The 18,233-nt window shown below is 38.9% G+C and overlaps 3 protein-coding genes across 4 annotated transcripts; 2 read left to right on the top strand and 1 right to left on the bottom strand.

Annotated features, from left to right (window-relative positions):
- The first annotated feature begins 232 nt into the window (after positions 1-232).
- rhbdl2 (rhomboid, veinlet-like 2 (Drosophila)) lies at positions 233-6,055 on the top strand. Of its 2 annotated transcripts, none has more exons than XM_077527894.1 (8): positions 233-441; positions 1,945-2,193; positions 2,463-2,611; positions 3,882-3,994; positions 4,113-4,213; positions 4,300-4,360; positions 4,442-4,503; positions 5,739-6,055. In XM_077527894.1, exons 2-8 carry the CDS (start codon positions 1,957-1,959, stop codon positions 5,919-5,921), a joined length of 906 nt encoding a protein of 301 aa, XP_077384020.1. In that variant the 5' UTR covers positions 233-441; positions 1,945-1,956; the 3' UTR covers positions 5,922-6,055. The 2 variants fall into 2 exon arrangements, with proteins under 2 accessions (XP_077384020.1, XP_077384019.1); XM_077527893.1 differs by lacking the exon at positions 233-441 and adding an exon at positions 450-847.
- Positions 6,056-7,007: 952 nt separating this feature from the next.
- mycbp (MYC binding protein) lies at positions 7,008-9,692 on the bottom strand. Its single transcript, XM_077527895.1, has 5 exons — positions 9,530-9,692; positions 9,176-9,248; positions 7,996-8,044; positions 7,784-7,913; positions 7,008-7,552 (listed from the first exon to the last, which is right to left on the bottom strand). The coding sequence occupies exons 1-5, from the start codon at positions 9,542-9,544 to the stop codon at positions 7,508-7,510; spliced, it is 312 nt and encodes a 103-aa protein (XP_077384021.1). The 5' UTR covers positions 9,545-9,692; the 3' UTR covers positions 7,008-7,507.
- Positions 9,693-10,593: 901 nt separating this feature from the next.
- On the top strand, positions 10,594-17,389 carry rragca (Ras-related GTP binding Ca). The gene is made up of 7 exons (XM_077527826.1): positions 10,594-11,022; positions 12,614-12,817; positions 12,953-13,152; positions 15,072-15,186; positions 15,263-15,405; positions 15,662-15,810; positions 16,751-17,389. The coding sequence occupies exons 1-7, from the start codon at positions 10,840-10,842 to the stop codon at positions 16,906-16,908; spliced, it is 1,152 nt and encodes a 383-aa protein (XP_077383952.1). The 5' UTR covers positions 10,594-10,839; the 3' UTR covers positions 16,909-17,389.
- Positions 17,390-18,233: the final 844 nt, after the last annotated feature.

Here is an 18,233-nt window from a genome sequence, read left to right as displayed (position 1 = left end):
GAGCTTAATTTTTAAAAGGTAGTTTAAAGAAAAGTATACAATTGAAAATATATAATGCATTATCCAGTAGTATTAATAATTGTAATTGTAAATAAATTTGAGTACGATAAGTAAATTATTCAAAACTAAATTAGTACGGTACAATTTTTGTTTTCTAATCTAATCCTGCAGCATGTTCAAACGAGAGGGTTACAGTACATTATATGGACTCTAGCGCCACTTTGTGGTTTATTAGCGTACCAACACGTTCCTTTTCCCCTTGTTCTTTGTACAACTATCCACAAAAAAAAAACCCACGTTGGATTCACATGACCTCGTGGCCTTAATTTCCTGTCTCTGTCTCTAGTTTGTTGTTAATGTTCGGTTTGCAAATCGAGCCTACCCGGTGCGTCGCAGCTTCCGGGCGTGGCAGGGAAGGTGGAGGCGGGAGCTAACAGGCAGGTGAGAGTCAGGTAGCTAACAGGAGCTAACAGGTAGAGTCAAGTCAGGCAGCCGCCCTGCGCCTCCACCTCCGCCTCTTGGCTACTGCGGAACTCAGAAGCAGGACGGTCAAATATTCCGAATTACGCGCGGCTTGTTAGTTTTAGTCGCTGGGAGGAAGGAAGGGGAAAAAACTCAGGGGACTATAATTATCTTCGAGCCATTTTTCTCCCCTCCTCCTGCTCCAATTTTCATTCGAGACGAGAGAAGACAACGCCGGCTAGCAACATCGAGGCTCGCTAACACTGAACAAAAAAACAAAAAACGGAACTAACTCATCCAATGACGATTGAAACTGTCATTCATTGATCCAAATCAAGTACAGTACAGTATCGAGTCGATATTTTTGTTTGGCTCGCAGTTTGAGGTGAGTTTGCCTCCTAAATGACACTTTTTTTTTTCTTTTTTTTTTTTCCCCTCCGTCATTTAAAAAATATGTTGAGTAGTTTTGAATGCGTTTGTTGCTGTTTTGATAACGCAAGATGTGTGCTAAACAACGTTTGTAATGTACAGTACTACATGCTTTATTTACCCTGAGGGCAACGACATGCATCTAACATGCCTGCCTCGATTAGTTTGAATTATTTTTTTTATTTACAGAACTGTCTCAGAAAATTAGAATATTGTGATGAAGTTCTTTATTTTCTGTAATTAAAAAAAAAAAAAAAATCATACATTCTGGATTCATTACAAATCAACTAAAATATTGCAAGCATTTTATTATTTTAATATTGCTGATTATGGTTTATAGCTTAAGAAAACTCAAGTTTCCTATGAAAATATTAGAATATTTCCTCAGACCAAGTTTAAAAAAAAAAGCCATAATCAGCAATATTAAAACAATAAAAGGCTTGCAATATTTCAGTTGCAATAATAATAATGTTAATAATAATAACAAAAACTAAGTTCATTTTTTAATTCTCAAAAATATTTTTTAGAAATAATAATAATAAAAAAAACATGACAAATTGTATTTTATTTATCCCCTCCAAAAAGTATTTTTACTGTGATGTTTTGAAAAAAAAAAAAAGAAAGAAAAAATACACATCTTAATTACAATGTCTGTTAATGAAAGTGCCCCACTCCTACAAAATGTTTTTTAATTGGAAAACCTCACCACATCTCTGAAATTGTACCAACGCACTAAATGTTTTTGCTCCCCCCGAGGTGGGGGTTTCAAAATGAAATTATTTTTTGTGTGAACATTTTAATTCTACAAAACTTCTTTTTAAACTGTTTTTAAATTATTTATCTAAAACTTTTTTTTGTTTTTTTTTTTAAATGAAAAGCGAATATGTTTTGGGTTTTCTTTTCCAATCCCCCCCAAAAATTGGCCTATTCTTTTGGGTCTTTTTGGGTATCTTTTATTGTAATGCATTAATGTGTTAAAAAAGAAAAAAAAAAGCTGATTTTAAAAGCGCTAATATCAGCCCCTAATTAACGTACGTTTTCCCGCTACACAAGTACGCAGCGACGATGGGCGACGTGGACCTGGAGCAGCAGGAGCCGTTCCCCGTGGAGCGACAAGTTGAGAGGCGTGACCCCCAGGTTGGAGAGGACCTCCCCGACGGGAGGCGGAAGTTGGGATGCTGCGAGAAGTTCCAGCAGAGCGTCTCCAGGTGGATGCTTCCGGAAGACGCCCGCAGCACCTACCTGCAAAGGGCCAACTGCTGCCCGCCACCTGTCTTCATCATCGTCATCAGTGTTGTAGAGGTAAGAGATCTGGAACGACGAGTTGCCTTGAATACGGGCACAGATTTTTGTGCTTCAAGCGTCATTTCCTTCCTCCTTTGTGGCTCACGAGTACAATGTGGATTTCTGATGACTATTGCAGATGTTAGTCAGCCAAACAGGAAGTGTTGCAGTGACGTGCCCCCCGATTTTTTTTTTTGGGGGGGAAACACTTTTCATCTTCCGCAGTTAAAATGGTCACCATGAGCTCAACACATACTAAAACGTACATGTTGTGTTTTGTCTCCAAGCTGTCCATGTTCATCTACTATGCCGTGTGGAAACCTCAGAAGCAGTGGGTGACTCTGGAGGAAGGCATTTGGAACAGCCGCCTGACATACCGGCCCGAGTACAGGCAGGAAGCGTGGCGCTTTCTCTCCTACATGTTTGTCCACGCCGGGTGAGTGCGGCCCAAACGTACGTGGGAATGAGAAAGAGAAGGAAAACAAACATCAACTCGATACAAGCTGCTTTAGCTTTGAAGTCTCGTATCCAGAAGTGGAGCATGAAAAGCACGAGCGTTTTTCTACACCCACTACCACCAGAACTGCACTAAAATGCAAACAGTCTATACAGTGTATAATAGAAGAAAATAAAACAAAACAACATAATCATTTTCCTATTGAAAATGGATGGAAGGATGGATATACCTATATCATATCATAGATTTTTTTTTTTTTCCCAGAGCCGTACATAGTTTGTGGAAAAAAAGTTTTTGATCTTAATATTTTGTCTATAATTAATGTGGTAACATCATTACATTTCATGTACAATTAATACCTCTAAAAAGTATTTTGTCTACTTGCTGTCGACTGATGATGACATCGCCTGTGCTGAGGAAGCAGTTAACGACCAATCATGGCTCAGTTTGCTGACCAACTCCAGAAAACAGGTGAGCCATGATGGGTCGTTACCTACTTCCTCAGCACAGGTGATGTCATCATCAGTCGACAGCAAGTGGGAAAAAAAAAAAAAAGTTTTTAAAGGAATTACGGTAATTGTACATAAAAAATAAAGCTGTTAGCAAATTAATTCTGGACAAAATATGAACTTTTCACTGCTGAAAATTTTTAAATTGTTCAATCAATAATAAAATTCTAAAATAGACAATAGACATACTACACGATAATATATACAGTACATCCTAACAAATTGTATTTATTTAAATGCAAAGAAATGAGTACATCCAATTACGGTAGTTGAACCCGAACACATCTGACACCAGCGGACAGCGTTTTTTGTTTTTTTGTTTTTTTTCCCCCCCCCCTTCCTTCCCCACCCTCAAAATGTTTGTCAATATTTTAAAATATTTTTAACGACGGCTGGCTGCTTGTCAGACTTTACGGGGCACAAACCTTTTTGCACTCTGTGGTCCCAATTAGGAAAATAAATAAATAAATAAATAAATAAATAAATAAATAAATATATATATATATATATATATATATATATATATATATATATATATATATATATATATGGCAATTAATTGAATGAACTTCATTTCAAACATGCAGTAAAAAAAATATAATATTCTATACGGAAGTACTGCAAGTTAAAACGTATTCATTACGCATCATCGTCGTTTCCTCGGCAACAGGTGCTTCACATAGCAGTTGAGGGAAGGTCGGCACTAACTTGGGTACTAACGGTGCATTGATTCCATTCAGAGTGGAGCACATCTTGGGCAACCTGTTCATGCAGCTGCTGCTCGGTATTCCCTTGGAGATGGTCCATAAAGGCTTTGAGGTGGGAGTTCTTTACATGGCCGGAGTCTTGGCGGGTGAGGAACACTTTTGAGATAAAACCAGAAACGTTTTTAATTCATGACACATTTTTATTCTGTTGATAATGAAGTATATATTTTCAAGACGTCTGCCTCGTGTATATTATCCACTCAGGCTCACTGGCAAGCTCCATCTTTGATCCCCTCAGTGCCCTGGTAGGGGCCTCTGGGGGAGTTTACGCCCTTATCGGGGGATACTTCATGAACGCTGTAGTGGTGAGCCTCTGAAAATCTTTATCTTGCAAGACATAAAAAAAAAGAAGAAGAGTAAAAACTTTAAAGTCAATTGACTTGTCTTGCAGAATTTCCGAGAGATGATCCCGCTACTTGGTGTGTTTCGCATCCTTGTCATAGTCATCATCGGTAGGCAAACATCTTGGAATTTCATGTTTTTGCACTCATTTTTCATTTCTATTGGGTTGAAGTGCATGTTATATGTTGTAGTGGGTGTGGACTTCGGCTTCGCCTTCTACAGAAGATTTGCCGGCGATGAGGGCGGTATGAAGGTACGTGCGGCTGCTTGCTGTGTTTTCTACAAATCCAACTTGCTCGCCTCCAGCGTGTCACATATCCTTGCTACAAAATGGCTGATGTGCTTCATTAGCTTTTTTTTTCTCGTGGTACATCAGCAGATCATGTTACAACTTGATATATGCTTCTTTTAGCTTTTGATCTATCAAGCCAATGAAATGAAATTTGTCTCCCATATTAACAAAAGTTTACAAAAAGTTTAATTTGCATGTTGACTCCAAATTCATGGAATATGACAAACCAACGAACTACTATCTGACTTGCCAACTACTACTGACAAGTAGAAAGCGCACAAACTAAGTAACAAATTATTAGCTATTGAAACTAGTTGAACTACATTACTTATTAACCCTGTAGCAAACTTAGTAACTTGTTAACTGAGAAACTAGTTGTGAACGAATCATAGTAGCTCGATTATAACCCACCTAGTGGCTCGCTAACTCGGTTACTATCTACCCTACCATGTAGCTGACATACATCAGCCTTACAAATTAGTAGCCTGGTAACCATAATACAACTAATTAATTAGCTTTCACGTTACTCATGAACTACTGTTAGTTCATACCTACTGACTTCCAATAAACTAAAAGTTATCTAATGTACTAACAGCAGGCTAGCTAACAGATACTGATCAACTAACTAGCTAACAAGCTAGTAGCCAACTAACGTGAACCCTGGAACAGGCATTGTAACTGGTAACTAGGTTGCTAACTAACCAACTCAGTAACTGACTGGCTAATTGGCTGTGTCGCTTACTCACTAGCAGCTAGCTATCGAACAATCGCTACTAACTAGATGCTAACATGCTAACTCATTAATGAACCAATTTTCTAATGAAATAACAGCCAACTCGTTGACTTAAAAAAAAAAAAATAGCCAACTAGGTAGCTATTTCAGTAACAAACAATTGTTCTAATTACCTAACCGGTGGCTAGGCACCTAAATAATTAGAAAGTAGCTGACGCTAAGTAATTCATTAACCAACATATTAGCTATCTTACTTACTAGCTTACTGGCCAACTAAACATTTTAATAAACTAGACTGCAGACTATTAGCTACTTTACAATCTCTAAAATGGCTAACCTTACTGATTAACTGGTAGCTGGCTTACTAACTGCCAACTAGCAAATAAATGACCGAGTAATGTACTAACAGTGATTTAGCTGACTCGCGTTAAGGAAGTTTAACCCAGTTTCCTGTGGTGACCAGGTATCGTTCGTGGCTCATTTTGGGGGGATCGTGGCGGGCATGACGGTGGGCTACGTGTTCTTTAGTGACTACAACAAGAAGCTGCTGAAGGACCCTCGCTTCTGGATGTGTATCGTGGGTTACCTGGTCTTCTTCCTCTTCGCCGTCATCTTCAACATTTTCATCTCGCCCGCGGCGTCCTAACATAGCCACTCAATTTTTGTTAGTTTGAATTAGTTTAAAATTTTATACAAAGTCCCTTGAGGTTCTATTACTATTTTACATATTGTATTTTGTCATTTAATGCATGTTCTCCTATTAAAAGAGTCCATTTTCAATCTGTTTGGTTACTATGACTTCATTTTAGTTTTATTGTACACAGTGCAGGTTGTTGTCACACATCAAGGAATTGTTAAATTATGATGTTAAAACATTGCCTAACAGATACGATAGGTTACTTAGTAGCCTGCTTACTAACAGATAAACTAGCTAACTTTAAGCTTAAGTCGTATTTGCTAACAAGTAGATAGCCTAGCTAAGTAACAGTTAACTATAACGTAAAAAAAACAAAACAAAACAAAAAAACACGTCCAAAGCAAATTGAAACGTGGACATTTTACTAGCGTTTGAATGAACGAGCAGTGAGATGTTTATTGTGAAAGTTACCCTGCTGTTAATAAGCTTGTTAGTAACTTAACTAGCATTTAACTTACTAGTGTATTATTAAAAGGTGAGCTGAGACTAGCGTGTGACTTTAGCGAGTAACCATGGAATTACTGTATTTGGGACTTTTTACTATGTTAGTTGGCTAGAAAGTAGAAACTAATATGTTGGTAATTCCTAACTAACCAAAACTACACTTAAGAAGCCGAAAAGCAGATATTTGACTCAATAATTCAGTGACGAGATAGTAGCATGTGAATGAAGAGATGATCACAGATTTCTTTTAAACGTTATGGGTTTGAAACACCATCACAATCACTTTTTCCTTATATGACAAACTCATTCAGTGGTGACAGTTATGTTGTTTACATATGCGTACTACATAGAACAAATGTGATTGTACATAGTGTTGTCATGTTTGTCTGAAACGCACACACTTTTGCGTGATGATGCGAGTTGATGTTTCAAACAATCCCTGCAGGTCAATAAAGCCATGACCTAAATATACATTTCATAGATTCCTCGTGGAGTTGATGTTGGCGGCACATGTCCCTCATCCTATCAGTGTCGCCACTTGGGCTTGAATGAATGAATTATTTTTTTAAATAAAGTAAACCACTAGCTAAGTATGTGCAAAACATGTTTTATTCAATCAGGTTATCTCACAGAATGTGAGAAAATTCTGTGAGATAACCTACTTTTATGTCCATCTAAATCAAACAACAAAAATACACAATATTTACTGTATTTATACAAGTATTGTAGTTATATAGGCAAATAACTTTCGTTTTGACATTTCCTTTGCAGTGTTCTGCTTACATTCTGGTTGCAATCAGATTAAAGTGATCCGATTTAAGTGCACATGTGATGCCACAACCTGAAAATACAGCTGAGCATATCAATAGTTGTCAGCAATTCTGATCATATAAATAATAAAAATTACAAGTCGTGATGTGTGCTACTAGATAAAGCTAGAACTCATTACTTCATATTTCTAAGGTGTTATCTTCATAATGTGAGTTCCTGTGATACTGATGATAGAGAAAGGCACTTTTTGTTGTTGTTTTTAAGCCAAAAGAAAACATGAAAACTAAAGAAATTAGACCCTCCTGGAGTTGTTCTGGAGTCTATTCCACAACAGCGCCATCCTCAGGCGGCTCGTGGCGCTGCAGCTGGAGGAAAGGAGATAATGTTAACTAAAAATACAACAACAACAACAAAAGATGAACTGACATATGGTGCAATTTACAAAAATAAAAAGTTTAAATGTATCATGTCAAACTTAAACAGTTTGCATATGGAAAGGAAATGACTGATAACTTTTTCTGCTGAATGTCTCAGTGACTAAAATGTTGTTTTTTTGTGGGGAAACTGTGGAATACTTTGAAAATTGTGCCACTCACTTTGGCTTTGAGTTCTAGGTTCTCCTCCTCCAGACGAGCACACCTCTGCCTCAGGTCCACCACTTCCTGCTGCAGAGCCTCCGTGTCAGCGTCTGTAAGTCCCGGCGTGCCAAGGTGCTGCTTGACAAATCTGGACGGGTTGCATTAAAGGTATCTGACTACATCATTGGCCTTTATACCAAACAATGCGCTTAGCTTAGCAGTGAGGATACTCCAGAGCGTTGGTAGGCTTCTCTGGTTGCTCGTACAGCGCTACTAAAACTGAAATAGAGACAACATGAACGTGGACAGCGTGCAACATTACTCATATGTTGACTGTTATTTCCTAAACTACTACATAGTACCACACACCTATTAGGCGGTAAGGACTACTTGTACATTTTTTTTTTCCCATAGTATCAAATTATTTTTCCATGTGTAACCATTAAAATATTGACAGAGTGCAATATTTTTTTTTTTACACAAAATTACATACTCTTACCAGTAGCTAGTTACTAATTTCCAGTTAACTACTAAGTAGGCCATTTACTCAGCTAATTCACTTATCAGTAGTAACAAATAACCTAACTAGAAGCTAACAATAAAGAAGCTTAGCCAACTACTATGCTTATTAACTAGTATAATCAACAAACTAATCGTAGCTAACTACCTAGCTCACAAATATTTAACTCAACTAAATTAACAACTTGGCTAGCTAACAACGAACTAGAAGCTGATTGCATAGCTTTCTAACCGTCTGTTTAGAATTACCTAGCTAAGTAGTAACCAACTATTAGTATCTTTTTTTCTCAATACGACAACTGACATTTTTATTCATTTTATTTTTTTTCAAGAAATGGATTTGAACTTGAAATAATTATGCTGGTCCCAATAAATGAGAAAAATATACGTATTATTTTATTAGACACAATATCTATCCATGAATTTTGTTTTAAATATTCTTTCCAAATATTAATTGATATTTAAAAAAAAAAAAAAAAAAAGTAGTAGTAACTTGTTGCTGGGCAGACTTCTCTGAAATCAAGCGGGCACTGCTTTGTATTAGATAAATAAATGAAGGGGCAAGGTGCATCTGCAACGTTTGAGCCCCAAGATAATTTATTTATATTTTAAACCAGTGGTGTCCAAACTTGGTGCTCAAGGGCCAGCAAGCTCTGCGTAAGCCTGATATTGATCCTATTCATTAGAAACAGGTGTGTTGGAGCAGTGAAACGTAAAAAAAAACCCAAAAAAACTGCAGGACTCCAGCCCTTGAGAAACGAGTTGGACACCACTGTTTTAAAAAATAATCGTTATCTTACTGCAAAACTGATGTTTATGTACAGCACTTTGTATACAGCAACGCCTGTTCTTAAAGCGCTTTATAAATAAAGTTGAGTTGAGTTAAGTTACCACTAGTCAGACTGTCAACAACACCAGCTTTCTCCAAGTATCTCCGAAACTGCTCTCTCTTGTGGTCTGGTGCCTGTTGATGTGTTAAAAAAGAATTCACAAATAAACAATGAAATGCAGATAGAAATTCCGAAAACGAAACAAAGACGTGGGTGTCGCCATAAAACAGAACTTAGAAGCTCTTAAAAAAATTGAAACATTATAATTTAACAACTGGTTAAATCTGTTGGAGTCAAACGAATGTAATCACATTTTTGCAACAAGTGCAGGTGCGCGACTGACTCTTAATTGTAACATTATGCTTGCGTTTTAACAATAACTCCGCGTCAACTGTTCGACTCAAACTAAACTTACCTTATAATGCGACATCTTGACGCTGACTGTAGAACTTTATCAATTCAAATAATATAGAGTCTAACAGTACTGTTTTGTTTAGTACGTCCTAGGTAACGAAGCAGTGCGCTGTAGTTTACGTTGGTCAAGGTAGTGATGACAACCTCCGACTCAGACCGGAAATAGATTTATTTTTTATTTTACTTTTTCCCTATTGCTTATTTTTTTTACCCCTTGTAAATTTGTGTTATATTCTTCGATATATTATTACAGTGATAAAAAAATAATCAAACACAATCCAACCTAAATTCTTGTAGTATCGTACTGATGACGTAACTGGTGTTCTGCTCGATTGTCACTTTGAATCGCTGATCTATCGGCACACTAATCAGCTTTACCAACGAGTATAAATACCGGTGATGTTCATTGTTTTAAATCTTTACAATTATTTTGCTATAAAAACGAATAAATAATGACAACACAATGTCCTAGGTCAGAACCTACTGCGTCACTTCCTGCCGAGGCGTTTATAGTTGAAGTTTAAATCTAATCTAAAGGAGTTGTTTCCGCAACTTAATTTTTTTAAAAGTATTTAATCTATATTTGTAATGGTCACCTAACTCTTATGTTTGAATTTTAGAATATCTGTATTTTATTGTGAATATACTTTTTACTTTTCCCTTGCTGCTCGTGATAATTTCAAATATTTGTGTGAAACCTTGAACGTCTCAAGTGTGTTGTCGCCATCTGTCGGTGCCACTCCACATTGCGTTTTTTTTTTTTTTTAGCGTTTGTTTAGTTTTAGAACACAATTGTTCCTTGTGTACGGTGGTGAAATAATAAAGCTTGTTCAATCTAAGAAAAATGATGAAATAGCGTGGAAGAATGCTTCTTTTGGGGGCTACTGAGCAGGTCACGAAACAAGTCAGGTGACAGCGACTCGCGCTTGCTCGATTGACAAGTGCTCTGGACCAATCGCATTTCGCAGTACAGGCGCGGGCCAATCGCATTTCGCATTGGACGCCGCTCACCCAATCATAACCGGGAAGGGCGGGATGAAAATACATCCCCCCCCACCCCCCATGGGAGAGGAAATCCGAACGAAACGTGTGAGTTCGAGCACCACTGTTCACCAGTCAAATGGAGCATTTGACGGCCGAGTAGTCGCGCTTTTTTGCGGCTACACTTGAGGTGAATCCCGTGGATGACAACACGGGCGTGGTGGCTGACAAGTGAAGGTTGGCGCGGGGCCCGGGAGGAGGAGGAGTAGGGGGATACCAGGGGGTGGGATACCACCCGGGGGATCAAGCGACTGTCGCTTTTGGCCCAAAATGTCGATCCAGTACGAGGTGGAGCAACTTGCGGGAAGCTACGGGGTGGCCGACTCGTTCCCCAAAGACTTCGGCTACGGAGAGGAAGAAGCGGACATCGAGGACAGCCCGGCGCCGTCCGACAGCAAGCCGAGGATCCTGCTCATGGGGCTGAGGCGAAGTGGCAAGTCATCGATACAGAAGGTGTGCAAGCTAGCCGACAGCTAGCTTCGTCATAGCATGTAGCTACAAATATCACATGTCGTAACATAAGTACAGTACGACGGGCTAACAGCTAGCCACGATGCTAACTTAAATACAGTACTGTCTCCTTGTGGAAGTGAGGCTATAAATTATTAACCAGAGTCTCTCAGTGCATCTCCCTGATTATGTGGACATAACGTCATGTGACTTTTAAAGGCTATCGAACAGTGGCCACACTGGTCTGGGCACAGCAAAACAACCAGCTCTCTTTCCTGTGATTTTAGTGGTTGTCAAAGTTTTTGACGGGTTAGGTTTTGACACCAAGTAACATTAAACTACAGTAGCGTAGTATCCCCAAGTGTTCATCAGAAGCAAGGTGTTTGTTATTGTGACTCACATGTGGCACAGATTGAACTTTATCACTGTGCTTAAACAGGTAACTAAAAAAAAAGTACTAAAATAATGTTCAATGAACATTTATTTCACTGTAATAAATATTGTACCTAAATAAATGTTTGATTTTTTTTATAAAAGAATAAATGCGAATTTACTTTGATATATCTGTTTGAACAAATCAATGTAACAGTGGCGTCCAGTAGGATTGGCGGAGTGATTGCAGAGTGCTAGCAGGAATTTGTCCCGTTTATATTAAAGCAAAACCTGACAAGCGGAAGTTTCAGGTATCAATTTGAGGTGCAACAATTAAAATCGCATTTGGTGAACAAAGGTGGCACGGCGTATGTTAGATTTGATACTACTATTTGAAGAAATGTTAAGCGTCCCATGATATTTTTTTCTGGTGGTCAAGTTCATCACCCCATTGTGGAGGGCATACAGTTCCTTGTGGTAATCGGCTTTGAGAAGGCCCAGCAAACATGTGATATGGCTTTTTGCTGCTTCACCGCCCCTGTGACTTGAAGAGCTCATGCGGCGCTGCAAACACAAGCTCTTTTTTTTTTTTTTTTTTTCTGGATGTGAGCTGACAGTGCTGATTGTAGGCTCACTTATGTGTTTGCCTTGCACTCTTCCCTTGTTATGTGCATGTGACATCTGACAGTGCTTCTGAAACGGCCCTATAATATGAAAGTACTGGTATATGGTAGATTAAGGTGGTGTTTATTGGATTGCTGTCATCACAAAACCAGAAGTGCTAACATAAATGATAACTAACTGTTTAATTGGAGTTTTAAAGTAGGTTTCCAAACCAAGTGCTGAGGTTTCAACTTCAATCCTGGTCTTAAACAAAAGATAGGGATCAAAATTGGGTTTGTTGCCCTGATTGAAGTTTTAAAGCAGGAATTCAAGCCTGGAATAGTGTTTTCAACAGAGGTAAGAGTTTCAAATTAGGATTCAAAACTTGGATTATGGATTGAAAACCCACGTTAGGGTTTTGAACGAAAGTTAGGGTTTCAAGATAGGGTTAAGATTTCAAGCCTCGGTTCGGGGTCGAAACAAATGTTAGTGTTCCAAGATCAGATTAGGGTTTCAAAATGGGTTTTCAAGTCTTTCAACATTGAACAATATCACCAAGAAATAAAAACAAGTTCACCGAAGAAAGTTGAAATGTTGTGGTCCATTTTCTGTTTTCCAGGTGGTGTTCCATAAGATGTCGCCTAACGAAACCTTGTTCCTGGAGAGCACCAACAAGATCTACAAGGACGACATCTCCAGCAGCTCTTTCGTCAACTTCCAGATCTGGGACTTCCCGGGACAGGTGGACTTCTTCGACCCCACCTTCGACTACGAGATGATCTTCAGGGGCACCGGAGCCCTCATTTTTGTCATCGACGCTCAGGTGAAGCGCGCGGCCACAATGGCATCCTGTAGTATCACCACCTACATCCTTGAAGTGCAACATAATACACTGTTTTTGTACTTTAAAATATCCTATATGAATTATTTGTATTTGTTGTTTTGTGTTAATTTTCAGGACGACTACGTGGAGGCCCTGGGGCGACTCCACCTAACCGTGTCGCGGGCGTACCGGGTCAACCCGGAGATCAACTTCGAAGTGTTTATCCACAAGGTGGACGGCCTCTCGGACGACCACAAGATCGAGACCCAGCGGGACATCCACCAGAGAGCCAACGACGACCTGGCTGACGCCAGCCTGGAGAAGCTCCATCTCAGGTGCCACGCATTTTGATATCGTACAACTGAGTGGGGTAGGATGCATCGTCAAAGTCAGAAGCTAACATTTAGTTTATGCTGCGCATCCAACACAGTTTAAGGCAGCTCTGCTTACCTTTTGGCTTTGAAATGATAGCAGGGGGTGTCACACCTTTTGAGGAATGTGGGTGCTTCTGCATGATAGTTTCAGATAGTGTAGTCAGCTTGAAAGTGGCTCTGGATCTTCCCCTGGCCTACCTGAAGCCTACTTTCGCTCTCTCTTCTTTGTGTATATGTAATGGATAAGGACTTATAACGCATACCAATATACCTGTGCACTTAAGATAAACATGTTTTTTTTTTTTATATTGTTTAATTTTTATGTTAGTCAGACCAACTTTAGTATATTATTATGATAGAAGCATTAGGGAGTAGGACTAGATATGTTTTTGTACTTCTTCCTACTCCTTTTGAACATGTAAATTATGAGACTAATGACGATTTATTTTTATTTTCCTTTTCTCTTTTTTTTAACTACAACATGTATTTTATAATTGTGATGTGTTTATATATTCAATCAATCATTCAATCCATCAATCAATCAAAGATCTCAAGTGCGGAGAAAATTGATGGGCACATGTAAAACTGATAACTTAAAGATTTACAGTGAACCACCGTTATTCACACTAATTTGGGACTGGCCCCTGCCACAAATTGTGAAAATATAATGAATTGTATTGGCTTTCATTTTGCTTTATTTTATTTTATTTTCCATCCATCCATTTTCTTGACCGCTTATTCCTCACAAGGATCGCGTTTATTTTATTTTATTTTATTTTATTTTATTTTATTTTATTTTATTTTATTTTATTTTATTTTATTTTATTTTATTTTATTTTATTTTATTTTAAATATGTTGTTTGGTGCCCAATTTGCAAATGAGAAATAATTATTTGTTTTTGTTTTTTGTTTTTTTTGTTTTTAACTTGACACTCCCCCAAAAGGGTTTTGTAGTTGCGTATAGATGCCACAAGATGGCAGCAAAGCACTTAAAGCAGAAATGATCATAAAACACTAACACCATGCAACTAGCATGTAGGCTACACATTCATGAAGCAACGTTACATGAACTATTCGGCAGTTAAATTATGCAACACAAACAAAAACAAATGCCTTCAAATGAAGCTCCTCAATAGTACTAGCTAGCATACTAGCTCAAAATAGACGCTCAGCACAAACTGACGTGACATCACTTGTGGCCGATTCCTCATTAGCTTCGTAGTTTGATGCGGCACTGTGACATTCCACTTGTTTCTTCTAATGAAACAAAACAACAACTTCTTGCTAGCAGCCGTCACAACTATCTTTGAGCATGATGTATACAGCAAACGCTGCTGATTTGCTAATCACACAATCAATTTTTTGCCTTGTGTCATGAGCATTGATTAGAGCTGCAGTCACGAGATGGTGGCAGGGAATGTCACGAGACTAAAAACAAATTATTGACACTCCCTGTTGAAGTTTAAAGTCAAACTAATCAAAGAGAATTAAATGCGTATTTATTTAACCAAAAGCACATTAACGTTGCCTTACGAAAGTCCACTAGATCAGCTCAACATGACAACATGATGCTAAAACGTTTAAAATGCTTCTAAGAGTTCTTGGGGTCATAGTTGGGGGTATATTGCTAATTTAAACTATTAATAAAGCCTTTTGTTTGTGGAGAGTGTTCAGTGTTGACACATTTTTACTACCAGTAATTACATCAGGGCCTGTCCACGTTTCGCTGTCTGAATCAGCGTCACATTTTCCGGCTTCCGTCGTGTCACACCGTCGCCATGCGACCGTCACCTTATCGTTTATTTTCAGGAAGTCAGCAGCGTGATCGACTTCCTCACTTCCTCTTTTATCTTTTTTTTGTTGTTGATTTTGTGGCTTAGCTTTTACTTGACAAGCATCTACGACCACTCCATCTTCGAGGCCTTCAGCAAGGTGGTGCAGAAGCTCATCCCGCAGCTGCCCACGCTGGAGAACCTTCTCAACATCTTCATTTCTGTGAGGACGCGTTTGTGATGTCACTTCCTGTTTGTCGCCGCGGCGCTGCAATTTCCGCATTCCTTGGACTTTTTAGAATTCAGGGATTGAAAAGGCCTTCCTGTTCGACGTGGTGAGCAAGATCTACATCGCTACCGACAGCTCCCCTGTGGACATGCAGTCGTACGAGCTGTGCTGCGACATGATCGATGTGGTGATCGACGTTTCCTGTATCTACGGGTAAGCGCAATTCTCGGGTTTGGCCAAAACAATCCATTTTTTTTTGTCTTAGGAGCTTTCGTAGTTCAAAGTACACTCTTAACGCCCTTAGTCAGGCTTTTTTTTTTCCCCATACCAAACGTATGTACAGTGGATAGAAAAAGTCTACACACCCTGGGGAAAAAAAATGAGTGAAATCATTTGTGTAAACATTAGATTTTATTTTCAGGCCCACCCAAGTTTGACTAAATCCAATTCTTTCCCGCCGGCGGTCCAGTTTGAGGGAGGACGGCAGCGGCAGCGCTTACGACAAGGAGTCCATGGCCATCATCAAGCTCAACAACACCACCGTGCTCTACCTGAAGGAGGTCACCAAGTTCTTGGCGCTCGTATGCATCCTCAGGGAAGAAAGCTTTGAGCGCAAAGGTTCGAGACGACACTGCATTACTTGTACGATGAATTGCGAACCTCAATTGAGGCTTAATGCGCTAACCTGCTATTAGTGGGATTAGTTGAACATAAGTAGAATAGATCAAAACAACTTAAATGGACAAATTATTACGTAGTCACACAATTGAGTCAAATATTTTATTTTGGAATATTTTAACAAATGTTTCATTGATTTAACACATTCAAACCCCAAAACATATTTATACGTTTTTGTTTGTTAGGGTTATTTATTTATTTATTTTATAAATACAAGAGCATACAGAAGGCTTTGATGCAGAAAAGGTGGCTTAAAGCAGTGGTAGTTATTACAAAAAACGACCTGTAGGTGGCAGTAGAGTAAAGAGAACAGAGGGCCAAGTTGCAACAAGCTCTTTTTGACAATGTTTTCACCAGGAATATGAATATTGATGAACCTAAGATGTATTCTAATGCTAATTGCTGCAGAACGGAAACGGATACAATTATGCTTTTCTTTCCTGATGAAAGAAGAGACTCTAATCTTTTTTTGGGGGATATTCCATGTTTTTTTTTAATTTTTTTTTTTAAAGCAATAGAACACAATAATCTGTTGGACTTGCAAAATCAGTCAAAATCCAGTAAAACAGCCGGTAGCGAAGAGGGAGTGAAAATGGGTTAAAATGAAATAATGTGCATTTTTATTTTCAAATTAACATTTGAATTCACAAATTAAAAACTCTGAAAATACTGTCCCAAGTTTTTCAAATGAGTTATTTTTAAATGAATTTATTGTATGAAATGAGAACATTGTTCAAATCAGTTTCATATGCAGTACAAATGTATTTAAAAAACAGTGCATGAAATGAAAGGAATACAGCATATGGTTTGAATTACATTTTCTGATTCCAAATTCCAAATGTTCCAACTTGAAACCAATTTGACGTCTCTCTGTCGTCAGGCTTGATCGACTACAACTTCCACTGTTTCCGCAAGGCCATCCACGAAGTGTTCGAGGTGGGCGTGTCGGCGCAGCGCCCACTGGGGACGCTTCCCGTGGGCTCGCCGGCGCGCAGCAAGGCCGTGGCGCTCAACGGCACGCCGCGCAACACCGTCTAAGACGCTTTACACACATGTAAAAGACGGTCATGGACCTGCCAATAAAGCGGCCAAAGGAAGAGAGGCGAGGCCACGCGGTTGGCCGGGCCTAAAATGGCCACTCGGAGCGGACATGGACTCTTTCTTTGGCGTTGGGAGGCGACCGATGGGAGGGACCAATGGTCGCCGCGTTGGCGGGATTGTGATGCACCCACTCGACCACCTGCAAAAGAAATAAAATTAAAAAAATCATATTAAAGGTAAGGCAAAGGAAAGATGGCCTTACCAAAGCAGCAACGAGCACCTCGCATCCGAGTCGCACCTCACCCCCGCCCCAATGCTCCCGGGACGTCACTTCCTGTGATTGCACGCGCCAAGAGCGCACTCGAAAGGGATTGTATGTGAATGCACGTGTGAATGGGTGTGTTTGTGTGTCGGGTTGAGCCGGTGAGGCTTTGTGTGTTCTTCTTCTCAATAAAGTCAACTAATTAAACACTCAGAATCAATAGTGTCATTAGTTTTTTTTTCACCGGAGACGCTATTCGAGCGTTTTTAATATACACATGCTTTCATACGCAATTATTAGGGCTGTTCATGCTGAATCGGAATTTTCGGATTTGAGTGAAAGGGGGAAAAAAAAGAAACCGTATTTGATACGTCTGCTTGTGTCACGGGACTATTTGAATGGCAACGTGCGTGACGTGTATGTGGAGGGGTCAAAGGAGTTTGCAACCCTAACACGGGACGGGGCTGGAGACATGCACCCGCCTAGATTTAGTTTAGCACAGGCTAGCTGGTATGATGTAACAAAAATAAAAACAGGGTTCAATCATTTGCCAGGATATATCAAGGGTCTTGGTGGTTGAAGTAAATTATTTTACATCAAAAGTATAATGAGAGACCCATTCAAGTAAATTTGCAACGTTTTCGTTAATGTCGACAAATAGCAACTGTTATTTTTTTTAATCCAAAATTTATGACTTTAGCACCCTGAAACTTTTTTTTATTTTTTTATTATTATTATTATTATTATTTTTTTTAGGGAAAAAAAAGTGGTTTCCTGGGGAGAAATGTCTTTATTTCTTAAAAATAATACAACTACAAAAAAAAAAAAACAACTTATCTCATAGTAAAGTTTTTTTCTTTTTCTTGGGGGAAAAATCCACAGATTTATTGGTGGGGGAAAAAATAAATTCTGGAGCAAAATTGTCATTTTCATTTTTTCCCCCTATAAATAAATTGTCCCAGTCCCAGCTTTGTATGAGGGTTGGGTTCAAACCCACAACCTCAAAACTGGGAGGCATTTGTGCTAACCACTCATTCAATGCACTAAACATTCAACTACA

Source organism: Festucalex cinctus, chromosome 7, assembly GCF_051991245.1.
Source record: "Festucalex cinctus isolate MCC-2025b chromosome 7, RoL_Fcin_1.0, whole genome shotgun sequence".
Classification (NCBI taxonomy): Eukaryota; Metazoa; Chordata; class Actinopteri; order Syngnathiformes; family Syngnathidae; genus Festucalex; species Festucalex cinctus.
The sequence above is the reverse complement of the archived record's forward strand: the minus strand, read 5'-3'. Positions and strand labels throughout refer to the sequence as shown.

Excerpts from the sequence above, each read along its gene's own strand:
- rhbdl2 (XM_077527894.1), top strand. The coding sequence starts at position 1,957 with ATGGGCGACGTGGACCTGGAGCAGCAGGAGCCGTTCCCCGTGGAGCGA. Across the intron at positions 2,194-2,462 it reads TCGTCATCAGTGTTGTAGAG|CTGTCCATGTTCATCTACTA; the intron begins GTAAGAGATCTG and ends TTTGTCTCCAAG. Across the intron at positions 4,504-5,738 it reads GCGATGAGGGCGGTATGAAG|GTATCGTTCGTGGCTCATTT; the intron begins GTACGTGCGGCT and ends TGTGGTGACCAG.
- mycbp (XM_077527895.1), bottom strand. Across the intron at positions 7,914-7,995 it reads AAGCCTACCAACGCTCTGGA|ATTTGTCAAGCAGCACCTTG; the intron begins GTATCCTCACTG and ends CAACCCGTCCAG. Across the intron at positions 7,553-7,783 it reads ACCTAGAACTCAAAGCCAAA|CTGCAGCGCCACGAGCCGCC; the intron begins GTGAGTGGCACA and ends CCTTTCCTCCAG.
- rragca (XM_077527826.1), top strand. The coding sequence starts at position 10,840 with ATGTCGATCCAGTACGAGGTGGAGCAACTTGCGGGAAGCTACGGGGTG. Across the intron at positions 15,406-15,661 it reads GACGTTTCCTGTATCTACGG|TTTGAGGGAGGACGGCAGCG; the intron begins GTAAGCGCAATT and ends CCGGCGGTCCAG. Across the intron at positions 15,811-16,750 it reads AGAAAGCTTTGAGCGCAAAG|GCTTGATCGACTACAACTTC; the intron begins GTTCGAGACGAC and ends CTCTGTCGTCAG.